The 14069-nt window shown below is 35.9% G+C and overlaps 4 protein-coding genes across 6 annotated transcripts; 2 read left to right on the forward strand and 2 right to left on the reverse strand.

Annotated features, from left to right (window-relative positions):
• Positions 1-1366: 1366 nt before the first annotated feature.
• Positions 1367-4835, forward strand: LOC141594669 (protein trichome birefringence-like 35). The gene is made up of 6 exons (XM_074414669.1): positions 1367-1708; positions 2201-2477; positions 2577-2748; positions 2856-3052; positions 3146-3298; positions 4418-4835. The coding sequence occupies exons 1-6, from the start codon at positions 1519-1521 to the stop codon at positions 4746-4748; spliced, it is 1320 nt and encodes a 439-aa protein (XP_074270770.1). The 5' UTR covers positions 1367-1518; the 3' UTR covers positions 4749-4835.
• LOC141594700 (uncharacterized) lies at positions 4717-5649 on the reverse strand. Its single transcript, XM_074414703.1, has 2 exons — positions 5321-5649; positions 4717-5076 (listed from the first exon to the last, which is right to left on the reverse strand). Exons 1-2 carry the CDS (start codon positions 5627-5629, stop codon positions 4894-4896), a joined length of 492 nt encoding a protein of 163 aa, XP_074270804.1. The 5' UTR covers positions 5630-5649; the 3' UTR covers positions 4717-4893.
• Positions 5650-6699: 1050 nt separating this feature from the next.
• Positions 6700-7987, reverse strand: LOC141594672 (uncharacterized). Its single transcript, XM_074414674.1, has 2 exons — positions 7839-7987; positions 6700-7526 (listed from the first exon to the last, which is right to left on the reverse strand). The coding sequence occupies exons 1-2, from the start codon at positions 7874-7876 to the stop codon at positions 6776-6778; spliced, it is 789 nt and encodes a 262-aa protein (XP_074270775.1). The 5' UTR covers positions 7877-7987; the 3' UTR covers positions 6700-6775.
• A 1050-nt stretch (positions 7988-9037) lies between these two features.
• On the forward strand, positions 9038-13104 carry LOC141594684 (uncharacterized). Of its 3 annotated transcripts, none has more exons than XM_074414695.1 (9): positions 9038-9262; positions 9388-9509; positions 10440-10575; positions 10661-10788; positions 10868-11066; positions 11183-11296; positions 12247-12325; positions 12626-12693; positions 12744-13104. In XM_074414695.1, exons 1-6 carry the CDS (start codon positions 9202-9204, stop codon positions 11290-11292), a joined length of 756 nt encoding a protein of 251 aa, XP_074270796.1. In that variant the 5' UTR covers positions 9038-9201; the 3' UTR covers positions 11293-11296; positions 12247-12325; positions 12626-12693; positions 12744-13104. The 3 variants fall into 3 exon arrangements, with proteins under 3 accessions (XP_074270796.1, XP_074270785.1, XP_074270791.1); XM_074414690.1 differs by having other exon boundaries at positions 9114-9262; positions 12247-12335; XM_074414684.1 differs by lacking the exon at positions 12626-12693 and having other exon boundaries at positions 9062-9262; positions 12247-12335; positions 12708-13104.
• The last annotated feature ends 965 nt before the right edge of the window (positions 13105-14069 follow it).

The raw sequence follows: 14069 nt of genomic DNA on the forward strand, positions 1-14069 counted from the left end.
TCTCTCCCTACAAAATTTTCTCTAAAATTCTAATAAAAATCAACTAAATTAAAAAAAAAATAAAAAAAAATAACAAGATTAATTAACGTGACGGAACCCGAATCACCGGTATGTAAACAACTTAATCGCTTAATTATTTGGTTAATTTTCATTTTTTTTGCGCATCGTTAAATCTATTCGTTAGTTGATTTACTTCACGTATTTACTTAATTATAGTAAACATTGCGGTTTCTTTTGCGTAAAACTGAAATTTGTGCAACCCAAGGTTCAACCATGGACCAAACGTTGAGATTCAACGTTGAGTCCTGTGGTTTGGCCATGGATTGATTGTTGAGTCTCAACTTTTAGTTTGTGGTCAGACAATAAACTCGTTTTCTCTTGTTTTGCTTCCGTTTAACGTAATTTATTTAGGAAACTTTAACTCATCATAGATGATATGATTTCATATAATGGGTCATACCGGTGGATAAATGTGTTGTCTTGTAACGATAGTATTGACTATTGAGAAACCGTCACTTACGAGTTTTGGTGTTAATTCTTGTATGATAAGTCGTTGATACACAAGCTGTAACAAGGGATTAACATACAAAACAATCTGTGAGAGCTTACAACAGGTAAGAGTTGTTTTAGCTGAACCAGATGTCTTGGATTCGAGCACTAGGAATGTAGCAGTATAAGAATTCATAAGAGTATGCGAAACTATGAATCCATAACAAAATTTATGTCAAAAGTCAAATCATCGAATTTCAAATAGTACATAGTATGTATATATGATACGGTCTTACTTACATTATACGATTTTCAAAACTAACACATTTAAACTATGTTCTTGTGTTATTTGCAAACTGCAAACCTATCCACTTGACCATAATTAACAAAAACTCTACTTTATCTTCTACGGAGTGCTTGTTTAAATCCGTCTTAATGTAAAACCGCATTAAATTGACCACTTGACCATAATTGACAAAAACTTGACTTTATCTATTATTCGTATAAAAATCTACCTAGTATAAAAGCCAAGTTTTTTGGAGAATTGTGATTGGTTGCTGATTTTAGGGGTAAAAAATTAATTTTCTAATGTGTGGTCTATCCATGATCTTAACAACAATTAATTAAAATTTCCAACAAATTCTCTACAAGTATTTGAGTAATTTATTTAATTCATTATTACTACATTTCAATTTAATTCAATGTCAATTCTTTAATTTAATTTCAATTCATATTTTTTTATTTAATTGTTAATAAAATAAATATTATATCTAATTATACTCATACAAGGTCAGTATACGATAATTTAAAATCGATCCGTGTATTTTTTTTCCACGGGAGTAAAACTAGTAGTCCGTGATCTTTGGATGAAGCTTCTAAATCCTTAATCACCAGTCACTGTCGGCAAACACAAGCAGATGCAACACGTTCTTCTTAATTATTCCATTAATGTCAATCTGACAAAATCAAATCTTTATAATTCCGTTAATCGCTCAAATATCTCAATCAAATTAACAAAACAACAAAAAAATGGTGCAAATAAATGTATGGAAATGGAGTAAAAGAAGACCATGTTTCCAAATTACATTCCTCATTTTCATGGTTTTTATTGCTGCTACTTCCCTTTTCAATGAACTCAAAATTCAGCACTTTGATCATCATAATCCACAAATTCAATCAGATCGTAATCATTTACCCAATTCCAATCATTTAAATCCAAGTAATTTACTTCATTTTTGCTCATAATTTGTAATTTCTTATTTGTAAATTGTTTTTGTTCACTTGGATTTTCTTTTGTTTCTGAGGCGGAGCCAGGATTTGAATTTAGCGGGGCTGAACGGGTAATGGTATAAGGGAAATTCGAAAAAAGTTGAATAGTTTTATTGTTGATGTTTAATGGGTTTGGTGATTTTGCTGTAAAGTTCAGTTCTTTGTGTATTGGGTTTGTAGATTTCTTCATTTTCAATATTGGGTTTGTTTAATTTTATCTGATGGGTGCAATGTCGGGGCTAGCAGAGGCGGTCACCCCTCGAAAAATGAAAAATTCGAAAGTTTTAGTTAAAATTTCCGGGTTTTTATAGTCAATTATATTGTATTGGAACTAGCTTGCCCCCTGAAAATTTTCATGAGCTGGGATTGATGAATTTCTTAGTTTTGAATGTTGAATGACTTGATAATGTTTGTTTTTTGTCTTTGTTTTGAGCACTTTCAGCTGAGATAGATAGATTCACTGAATGCAGCTCCACAGAAAAGTACAGTGGCCGGAAAATTGAGTGGAATGAGAATGACCGGCTAAAGCCGGTTTCTGATAGTGAGAAGGAATGTGATGTGTTTTCAGGGAAGTGGGTATTTGATAATACTTCACACCCTCTTTACATTGAGTCAAGTTGTCCGTACATGTCGGATCAATTAGCATGTCATAAACATGGAAGGGCTGATTTGAATTATCAGTATTGGAGGTGGCAGCCCAATGACTGCAATCTGAAGAGGTACTAATACAGTATTTTCGTTAGCATTGTGTCCGATTTCTGATGTTGAGAATTGTTGCTGAACTCCTGTGATTTTGGTGTGCTGTGGTGTGTTATTAGATGGAATGTTGCTGAAATGTGGGAAAAGCTTAGAGGGAAGAGGTTAATGTTCGTGGGGGATTCGCTGAATAGAGGACAATGGATTTCTTTGGTGTGCTTGTTACAGTCAGTTGTCCCGGCTAATAAGAGGTCTATGTCTCCCAATGCACATCTCACCATATTTCGGGCTGAGGTACTTCTGATTGTTGATAGTTCCTTTCCAAGTGGTTGTTTTGGTGCCTCACATCAGTTATTACATTTCCTTCATATATAGTTCTTGATTAGGGCTTTTTTGTGTAGGAGTACAATGCTTCGATTGAGTTTCTGTGGGCTCCTTTACTTGTTGACTCAAATTCAGATGACCCTGTAAACCATAGATTAGGTGATCGAATAATTCGTCCAGATTCTGCATATAGGCATTTGTCCAAATGGGCGGATGCTGATATTCTTGTGTTCAATACGTACTTATGGTGGAGACAAGGACCAGTTAAGCTGCTGTGAGTATGGTCTCCTTCATCTGAAAATTTTCTTTAAGCTTAAAAGTGATCTATAGGTGATTCCTGATTTTCTTGCATACTTTCACTTATCAGTTGGAAAAGTGAAGAAAATGGAGTTTGTGAAGAGTTGGATGGTCAAGGAGCGATGGAATTGGCCATGAAAACATGGGCAAAGTGGGTTAATTCTGATGATAATCATAACAAGAGGCGGGTATTTTTTGTTACCATGTCACCAACACATCAATGGTGAGTGTTAATAAACCAGACTTTCATTGAGCTCCAGTGTACTTTCCCTGAATGTACACTCGGGTTCCTCATGATTTTTGCAGTCAGTTAATTAATAGAAGTAAATGTGAAAGTCATATTGTCCAAAAATCGTATCATTTTGAATATCACACCATCTTCAGCTTCTGAAGATTATTCTGCGAGTCGGATATCTGTATGGTGGTAGGGTGATCCTTATAATAGAATGACAAAGGGCTTGACAATTTCTAATAGACAATAGAGTCCTTAATTTTGCAACTTGTGAGCTCTATTGCAGTGTTTGCGGTTTTCACAGATGAATGAATCTGATTTACAACGTTTCTCAGATGTATGAATATGATTTAAAATGCCCTTTCCCGTACAAGTGTTTGCTGTTTTCAGATGAATGAACCTGACTCACAACTGTTTTCAGATGTATGAATCTTGATTTATAATGTCTTTTGTCGTGTGAGATATACATGAGACTCAAGCGGCGCTATAGTGCTTGCTTTCATAAAAAAAATGTGCTCTTTTTTATCTATGGAACTGCACAAGATAATTGAGCATCTAGAATCACCAGCTTTTTCTGACCATGGTTTGTTGAAGGATATGTGATGGCGATACTCTCCCGTTTGCAAATGATTATTATTTACACATAAGTATGGCTTCTTAAAGCCTAAAGCTGTGTCGAGATATAGGATGTTTCAATCTAAGTTAATACGAAGTAGTAATTTATTGTATATGTTGCCAGTGACCACCTCTAATGTCCTCCATGAGCATACTCAATTTATCTCTCTCCTCAACCATCCTGACTCACCGCCACTTTCCTGATCTCGCCTCATTCTTCTGATCTCCCCCACCCCGAAGGGCCCCTTCCTCACCGGTTGTTACTAGTATGATGGACAAAATCAATCAAGTCCCCCTATTTCCAGCGCATTTGTGATGCTACCAGTGATGCTAGCTTTCATACATGCTTAGTGTTGAAGCTTAACCAATTATGAATGCATGATCACAAGAAATGTGTAAATGTCGCACATTTGCAAATTAGCTCTAGAAAGCTAGACCCTTTTTTAATGCTATCTTTCCACTGACGCTGAAAATTGTCCTTTTGTTTGAATGTAGGGGCCGAGAATGGAATCCAAAAAGTGAAGGAAACTGCTATGGAGAGAATCACCCTATCACTGAGAAAAAATACTGGGGAAGTGGTTCGGATTTACCTACAATGACCATGGTGGAAAATATCCTAGCGCGGTTAGGGTCCAAGGTTACTGTTCTTAACATTACACAGCTTTCAGAGTATCGAAAAGATGGCCATCCGTCAATTTACCGAAAGTTCTGGGAAACACTTAGTCCAGAACAATTATCGAAACCTGAGTCATATTCTGATTGTATCCACTGGTGCTTACCCGGTGTACCTGATGTATGGAATGAGCTACTCTTTCATTTTTTGTAATGAGAGATTTGCATACATGTACTCATTTAATTGTCAATATACTACTGATTAAAAAGAAATCTCAAGTGACATACAGAGTACATTTGAAGTTTAATACTCACTGTAACTGCCATTTCATCTATACTGAATTCTTCTGATCTCGTAACTAGTTGTAGCCAGGTAAAGCGAGTGAAAGTGTTAAGTTAATGCCGCCTTCTCCAGCAGATTCTTCAGCGGATCCATGACTTGCATTGTAATGAGAATGCTCCTCAGACGCAACACCAGGTATGATACTTGAAACTTGAGAATGCATTCCATTCTTCACACCAGTAGTCTTAAGCACGGCATCCTAGGCAGAAAGACATCAAATAACAAGAAACGGTAACAGTGAACACTTCTGACTACACCATGTGTTTCTTACAATTGCATATTGCATTTTTGGGTGAAAATATATTTCTGTCAAATGTTTTTTCTTATGAAAATGTAGATGTTTTAGTGTTTATTTCTTAGCATTTTACAGAGGACTGACCTCAAACAGTTAAATGAGAAAGCTAATGTAAAACAGGATAAATATTTCTTAGCAAAGAAAATACCTTTTTAGAAAGAGTGCCATCCTCCTCGACATGCCAGCCAGCTTCATCACATAGAGCCTTCAAAAGATCATTGTTTTCAGCATGTTTAGGTAACCTATAATTCCCATGAAGTCGGAGTCCCAAGTATATCCTCCGAGAGATTTCTCGCCTTCTCTTTTCCCTCTCCTTGTTTTGTTCACGCTCTTTCTCTGTAGGAAACCGTAAGGACGTGACTACACCCGTCTTCGTGAACCTACGCACAACCCAAGGCTTTCTGCTATCTTTAATGCAGCCTCTTGGCCTTGCGTGCGTAGCCTTCTTCATTATCATGTTTGTTCTTAAACTATGCTTCTTGTAATATAATATAATTCTGAAGCTCCTACTTATATGTTGTATGGAAAAGGGGATATTTATAGAAGTTTATTAAACTTGTGTTAATACCATTAGATCAGGTGGTGTAGGTAATGGTTAGGAGCATCATCCGACGGCCGACATTAATCTTGAAGATATATATAAAAAAAAAAAAAAAAAAAAAAAAAAAAAAAAACATGGAAAATTTTGGAAGTACTAGGATGATGTACTAAAGAGGCCAAATATGGCATATTAAGGCTAATTTCCAGGCAAAATGTTTGCAGAGACAGGAATATGGTACATGGTGTGCTGATAAAAAGAGCATAGTACATGACATGCAAATCCTGTTAACTGTTGGATTACTGCTAATTCCTTAACAAAGCTGCCTCAGGTTTTACTGATCACCTTTATTTTCTTTTATTTTTTAACATCTCCGTTTTAACTTTTAAATTGGGTATAGGTACGTACTCACTCCGTCTCAATCATTTGTTTATCTTTGATTAAAATACTCATCATAAAGAATGAAAACGATAGCTAAATGATTGAAACGAAGATATTGTGTTTTTCTCGGAGTGAAAGTAGTAGGGCTTTAGCAAAAAAGAAGAAAAAGCAAAGTTAGCATGTAAGACATGAGTTATATGTTTCTGTTTTTTACTGAAAAGATTGTGTACTGTTGTTACAGTAAAGTTAAGAAAAGACAGTAAATTGAAATTGCATGTATTACTTAATTAATCTCCCTTTCATTTCCTTTCCCCTTCTTTTCTTGTGCTAGTTATGTCGGATTTGTCTGCATGGTAAAATAATTTTGCTAGAACATTATAAACAGCAAAAAAAAAAAATCACCTATTTACTCCGTAACTCTTATGGGCGCAACTAGGCCGGTCTACGTGTTTTACTCATTTGCACCAAGGGGCAATGACTTGTAGGTTCGTTCTACCTCTTATTTTTTTTCAAGACGGATCTACCGTTATTGAAAAAGAGAACGATAGTGATGGAGATTATGCAGGAAACTTAACCAAGACCATGGTAAAATGTCATGTACTCGTTTCTTCAGAAAATTGCAAAATGTAAAACAGATAAGTAAACTGACTAAAAATATTAACCCACCAAAATGTTACTCGTGTTTCAGAGACCATCAAATAGAATTTTCACTAATTCTTCAGTATGTGCACCTAAACCCTTGAATTCAGTAACATCAACATCAAGTTCGAGTACACCGGCCTTTCTATCATCCCATTTATCATGTGAAGCAACTGATGATGGAAAATATTCTGCAGGTGTCTCAGGAAAACCAGCATTATGTTGATCCTGAAGTATATCATCTACTGATACACTTAACCAGTCATTGCAGCTGCTCGTATGGCATTTTTCATCATTCGTCTCCTCCCAATTATTACTCTCTTCCTTTATATAATCTTTACCGACATCACTTATCGTACTAGTTTCACATTCATTCGCACCAAAATTCTCTGAATTCACTCTGTCAGGTTTCAGGCAATGAACAGTTTCAGGAAAATTGAGGATAGCAGAAGAGCCATAGAAAACTCGCGCTGCTTCATCATACGCTTGAGCTGCTTCCAAGGCAGTCTGAAAGGTTCCGAGCCATAACCGTCTGTTATTACGCCCGGTATCATCGTTTATATAGACAGTGGCAGGTCTGCGAATCTCGGCCACCCATTTACCAGAAACCCTCTGCCTAACACCTCTGTATTTGCATGTCGAGTTATCAGGACCGCCTTTTCCAGCCATACATCCTCTCTTAGATGTCCAGTGAACTCTTCTTGGTTGATCATAGTTTCTGTCACTGTTACTCCATGTTGATAGTATCTCGGATATCGCAATTTGTGAATTCCTACTCCTCTTCTTCGGATTATCCCTTCAATTATATAAATCGAATATTTTAAATCAAATGTTTCGAAATGTAAATTAAACAGAGATATTCTACAAATGAGAAGGGGTAATCACTTATCACATGTTAAGTAATAGGAAATCGTCCATACGATTACCATAAAATTGAAGTCTTACAAATCATCGTCTAGAATCGTCTTATAATTTGACGAGCAATACCAAATACTAAGAAATTCACATTAATCTCAAAATTAGATTGTTTTACACGAGAATAATCGCCATAGAACAACACTATCAACACACTTGATCAGTGAACATGCAAAGAGTAGTAGAAACAAACCTGTGATTCGTAAGATTATCTTTCGTTCCTAAAGGCATAATTGTTTTTTTTTTTCTCTTCGCCTTTTTTTTCTCGATATTAAAGATTAAGGAGAAGAATTCTTCTTTTGCTTAAGGGTTTAGAAGAAGTAGAGATTTATTTGTTGCTTAAGGAAACAGGAGTAGGACGTGATCAACAGAAGGCAAAGAGAACTTTCATGCGATCAGTACGTACAAATATACATATAAATGTAATATATTTCTCCTAAGGCTGATGTCACTGAATATGTTGTACGTTTTAATTTGTTCTTGTACTTTTCTCTAAACAATGTACATGGCATTTTTTTTGCCACTTGTTTATACGGTCGTCTTTGGTATTTTTCCTTCTTGTGGTTATTGCTCATTACTTAGCCAGATGTAATTGCCTTGGAGACCAAGGAATAATGTAGTCGGATTGGTTTCAAGTCGGGTCCATTTAGATCGAATTGTTACAAATTAGTGCATGTTTTGGGTTTTGTTACCGTACTTCAAGCTAATTCAATTTAGGTTGAATCTTTTGCTAATTAATTTTACACAAGTCGAATCAACCACATGGCTCAGGTCATTAAGTATTACTCCGTATGTTTGAAGCTTGTTTATATTTAACAAAATAGAACATATTTTCAAATTAATCGTCTTGTTATTTTGGGTTATTTGAGTACTTTTGATCTGGTCAACTTAGATTCGAGGTGGTTTAAGATTAAGTTAATCACTATCCCTAAAGCGTGGTCTCTTTGATCACCAAGTCAATCACCCAAATATTTAACAATAAGGTACAAAACAAATTGAAGGTATATTTTAAGGTATTTTAATGCAGAATTTGTGTTCTTTTAGCTCTTCCGCCGAAAGCATGCTCTCTTTCATCAAATATAATCACTATCTCATAATCACGGATTTACGGTTGGTTATAAACATTATAATTATTACACCAATTCTTATTTCAGACCGTATTCATCTTATTAGGAGGGCTCTCCCAGGTGATTAAAATAGAAGTGAAAATAAAATGAAATTATAAAACGTTTTAAATTAAGCAGTTTTAAATTTCACTAAACAAATCATAGAGGGACAATAAATTAGAGAGCTCTCTAATCGAATCATAGAGGGACAATAAGTTGAAGTAGATCATAGTAGTTGTCTACAGATACATCTACTTGTTTACAAATATCGGTTTAACCTCGGATCGAGTCGACAACTCTAATCGAATCTAATTGACCTATCCAATCGAATTTTGAGCGACCCTCGCGATTACAAGTCTGTCATCATTCCAAGATTGCTAACTTGCTGCTATTCAAACCCAAACTTCCTGACAATAACGACAATTAATTAATTAGGGTTCGAACCTAAAAATGTTGGGACTATCATATGGAGAAATTTTCCTAATCCTTGGCGCAACTGCTGCCCTAATTGGTAATCACTCCCTTACCCATTTCAATTCCTTCAAAATTACAATCTGGGTACTTGTTAATTTCTCACATTGTTGCATCAATAATATGATTGATTGAAATAATTGTATGGTGAAATTATATGAACAGGGCCAAAAGATTTGCCAATAATTGCAAGAACAGCAGGGAGATTTGCAGGGAGAGCAATTGGGTATGTTCAATTAGCTCGTGGACAATTTGAAAATGTTATGCAACAATCTCAATTTCGTCAGGTTATTTCTCTCCTTTAAATTTAATTTGTTGTAATTTATGATATTAATGATGTAATGATGTGGGATTGAATGATTGATTTGATGTAACTTAGGTAATTTAGCATTTACAACACAAATTCTTGTTTAAGACGGCAATATCCGTCTTAAACTTAACGGATCAATTATGGTAGATGAAGGGACTACCAAAAGATTTGTCCTTTTGACTTGTTATCATCTTATGAGGATACTGCCGTCCTAAGAGAGACTTACTGAATTTACAATGTTATTGTGGAGCAAATTCATGTGGAATAAAGTCAATAAACTCCTGTTCGGGGTTGGTGTTAGGGGTGGAGCCAGAATTTGAAGGTAGCGGGATTGACCTAAATTAATATTTTAGGGGGTGAATTAGTAATGTGAGTTATTGTAAGATACAGTAGTACATTATATGAAAAGAGAAAGGCTAAAAGAATTGATCAAAAGTTCGTGTTTTTCATTGCTTAGGGCAGGCGAAAGCTCTGCAGTGTTCCTGCTCCGACACTGGTTCATCTAATCATGAAAATGTGATCTAAGGATTCTAAGCTGATTAGTAAGGCAATGGAGGATAAAAATATCAAAAAATTTAACTAAAAAGTTCGTATTTTTCATTATTTTAAGAGAAGCAGCAGTCACCTGCTAGTGCTAGCCCCCTTGCTAACGTCTAAGTTGATGTATTCTTGTTATTGTAGTCAGTAGATTGATGTGTGTTTTGCTTGTGTTGTTCATCATATGCTCAATGATTTAATGGTTAGGTTTAACTAATTGTTTACATGATGGAAGTCGGAGATTTGTTTGGTTTGTGGGTTCCGTTGATTTTTTTCAGGTGTTGGGTGATATTTGAATGTGTTTGTTTTGCTAATAATTTGCCCAAAGTTAGTGTGCTTATATATATTTAGCGACCTGTTATTTTTACAGGTAAATAAAGAACTGCAGGATACAATGGCGCAACTAGAGGCTATTCGCTATGAAATTCGCAGCTTTTCTATCATGAATCCTGGTCCTATGACCCAGAAGCTTATGGATAATGCAACTCAAGCTACTACCGAGACAGGTGTTATGAATATGTGATTCTAGTGCTCATTTCACAAGTTTCCTTATTACATAGCTATCTAAGAAGATATCGTGTGGTTTTCTAGGAGATATTAAGGATACTGGACCATCAACTCAAAGTGTAGAAAGCCGGGGAGTAGGCACACATCCAGCTCAACACCTGCAACACCAACAACCAAGATACAATTTCAAGGCTGAGACCCATGCATTTAAGGTTTGATAGCGCGGTTACTTTTTGTGTGCATGTGTACCCAAATATTTACATGCAAGCTTAGAGAGATATTTCTGTATAGGAGCATACCTCAGCGGCGTCAGTATCATCTAATTTGCTTAGCCAAGCAAGTATGTATGCTAAGTTGGCAGAATCTCAGGCTTTAAAAGCTGGGGAAGTAGAAGGTAGTGGAGATCTGGATAAAATCAATGATCAACCAGGCCTCTTGTCTGTCCTTCCCGTATCTGCTGAAAGTGCAGGGTTATTGCCCAAACGTCAAGGTATAGCTGCTCAACTGCCTGTTGCAATAACTATTTTACACTTTAAGATGCTTGTTATAAAAGAGAGAACATTTTTTATGGTAAGTATATAGGCTCATTGGTTTTCATGGTTTCAGGTGAAGTAACAGGTTCTGACATTGTTTTAGAAGCGGTATTGGAAGCAGAAGTAGCAAGAAATGCCAAAGAATTTTTCTCTCAGCCCCAAAACCAGATCAAATATGAATGATAAGGTATGTTTGTTTCATCCTTTGTATGCATCGTTGCTTCAAGTTGAATGAGTAGCTTAATAGAAATATAGAATATCCAGGGTTAATGAATCATGCTCTCAAATTTTTTAGACCCATCACAACGGAAAAATGCTGCTCTAGTAATTACTCTAGAGAATTAACTCATGAGTATTTACCTCTGCGTGATCCTCCTTCCACTCTTCCAGTGCAGGCGTGTTGTCGTTTTACTGCTTAGGTTCTCTGCTTGTTACATCTAGTCATCTAGTCTTGATGCACCAGTAAACATATATCAAATATTATAACCCTTACTAGTTACTACTGTGGTAAATAATACTATTAGAGTCTTAGTGAAATTGAGACTTGTCGGTGGAGGATTTAGAGGAAAAGGGAAGGGAAGGTAAAGGCAGGCGGACAATTTCTATCTGTTGGCCTGTAATATGGATTGCAGTGGAAATGGTGGTATCCATTTTTCCTCCAACAAGGTAACTTCAAGTCCTTTCAACAAACGAAAAATTTCAAAGGAAAATATATGGTCTGTTGTTCTCCTCCTCTGTCTCCTCCCACCCCGTCTCCTCTACCATTGTATCCAGACAAACTCTCATCAAAACTTTAACTTGTTTATGTAGCTTTGATTGCAAGTTTATTTCATTATTATAGCCCTATAGGTCTCATGGACTCATGGTAAGTGTCCTTCTGTGTAGAAGTCTGAATCATGAAATTCAGAAAGTTTCTTTCGTGCTGTTAATGGGTTTAAGTCTTGAGATCGAGTTTCTCGTAGTGCTACTAATGTGTAATGTAGTTCATTTCTGATAAGTTGATTGGGCTGAATCAGCGAAATTTCTGTCTCTGCACCTCTGTGTCCTTTGGGCATCTGTGTCTGTGTTTCATTCCTCGTGTATTATGTAAGCACGCTGCTTTCACTGATTGCAAGTTTATGCCTTTATGGTGCTCAGAAACAATGGTGAAACAAATTGAAGACTCCTTGGATGAGTTCAGCACAAAGACATTGCAATTGTGTCAATCGACGATAAGGTACAATAAGGTACGTCATACTCAATCTTACTCCATATAATCTTTGGTCTATTAGAGACACTCCAAGATTGTCTTAAATTACAGTTTTGAGACATGATCTCGGGCTGTGCGTCCTATAACAAGGTTGATTTCGCATCAAATATGGTCGTGATAACTTGCACAATCTTGGCAACTTGGTTGCAGTATGGTGTCGCGGCCTTTTAATCACATGACTCCATCGTCTACAAAGTCAATTTTAATAGATTATATATTTATATTTTGCTTACGACTGAGCCTGAGAGTGGTTTCTTGTACTCACAGGATGCATTAATTCACTACTAACTAAAGTTCCAATTTCCGTTCCTCATCTTCTAACCGTCATGATATCCGTTTGTTTTTGCAGGTAGCGCATATGAGTTAATTTCGGATTGACAGCAAGGGATTGCTAACCAATTCTGGCATTCTTGGAGATCACGTCAAAACCGTCCTATGATGAAGTATGCCTTTTTTTTTGCTGCATCTCTTGGGTGAGACTTCATAGATATTAGGCATATTACATCCAAATGTCCAATGGTAGATTTGAATGGTCGAGTTTTCGTTTTATGTTTTCTAGAATTTTTTCCGGCACAGATTCTAGAATAGGAACCGTCATGGCATTCAACAGTAGACTAACTGCGAAGTGCAAACGACCACAAAGCCTGGAAACATGACAACCCAATCACTTTAGATGAATAATTTGTGTATATGAAATTATGAATGTCATATTTTTGTCATACTAGCGAGAACAATTGTTCACTATCATCAGCTTGCACCAGTAAAGACCCTTATTGCGTTCGGGGTACCTAGTTATTTTGCGACCATATCTTTCAGCAAAGTAGCGACATTGATGAAAAAATCGTCTAAAAATATTGCATCATTTTTATACCAACCTTGTGTAAAGTGGCTAAAAAAGTGCATGTTTCTGTATGGGATTCTGCCAAGTAAAATGCAATGGCTCTACCGGGGGTTGAGTCTAATACACCCTCTTATTAATCTCATACGTAATAGATTACTTGTATTATTTACGTTTCATTAAAATACTTTTCACAAAAAAGATAAAATTGTAAAGAATATGTTGAATGAGGTGGGTATGTTATACCGACTTATACTACTCCGTACATGAAATGGTGATACTAAGGTAAGACCCTATTTTTTTGGAATTAAATTTTCTAAACTATTTTAAACGAAATTTGGAAGATCTGAACGGAACTAAGAGTGAAGGTGGGTATGAATTGAAATGAATGTTTTTTAATTGAATTTATATGATCTGAACTGATAGGATTTGAACTTTCGTTAACCGAACTTATAGAACTTGAATATGGCTTTCACAACCATACTACTGTAATGTAAGACTTTTGCTATCTATCAAAAAAAAAAAAAAACTTATAAAACTTGAATTGAGCGTAATGGGGATGACACTAGGTCCATCTGAATATTGCCTAAAAAACTCGTATCACCGGATGACTTCTACCTCTTTTGGTATACCATAGGCAAAATTGACCAAACCTGAGTAACCCGACTCGACAGCGCCAACTAAGGATCCAAATTTGACCCTAATCCAAATTAACTCAACTTTAATTCAACTGATCAATTCGACCCAAATTAACTAGGCCCAAATTTTTTAAAACTCGAACTAATCAGACCCGAGTTAATCCGACTCAAACACAATTCAATTGATCCATTTATCACGACTAGGTACACCCAACCGTTATTTCCATCTGTTTTA

This window comes from Silene latifolia, chromosome 1 (assembly GCF_048544455.1).
Source record: "Silene latifolia isolate original U9 population chromosome 1, ASM4854445v1, whole genome shotgun sequence".
Classification (NCBI taxonomy): domain Eukaryota; kingdom Viridiplantae; phylum Streptophyta; class Magnoliopsida; order Caryophyllales; family Caryophyllaceae; genus Silene; species Silene latifolia.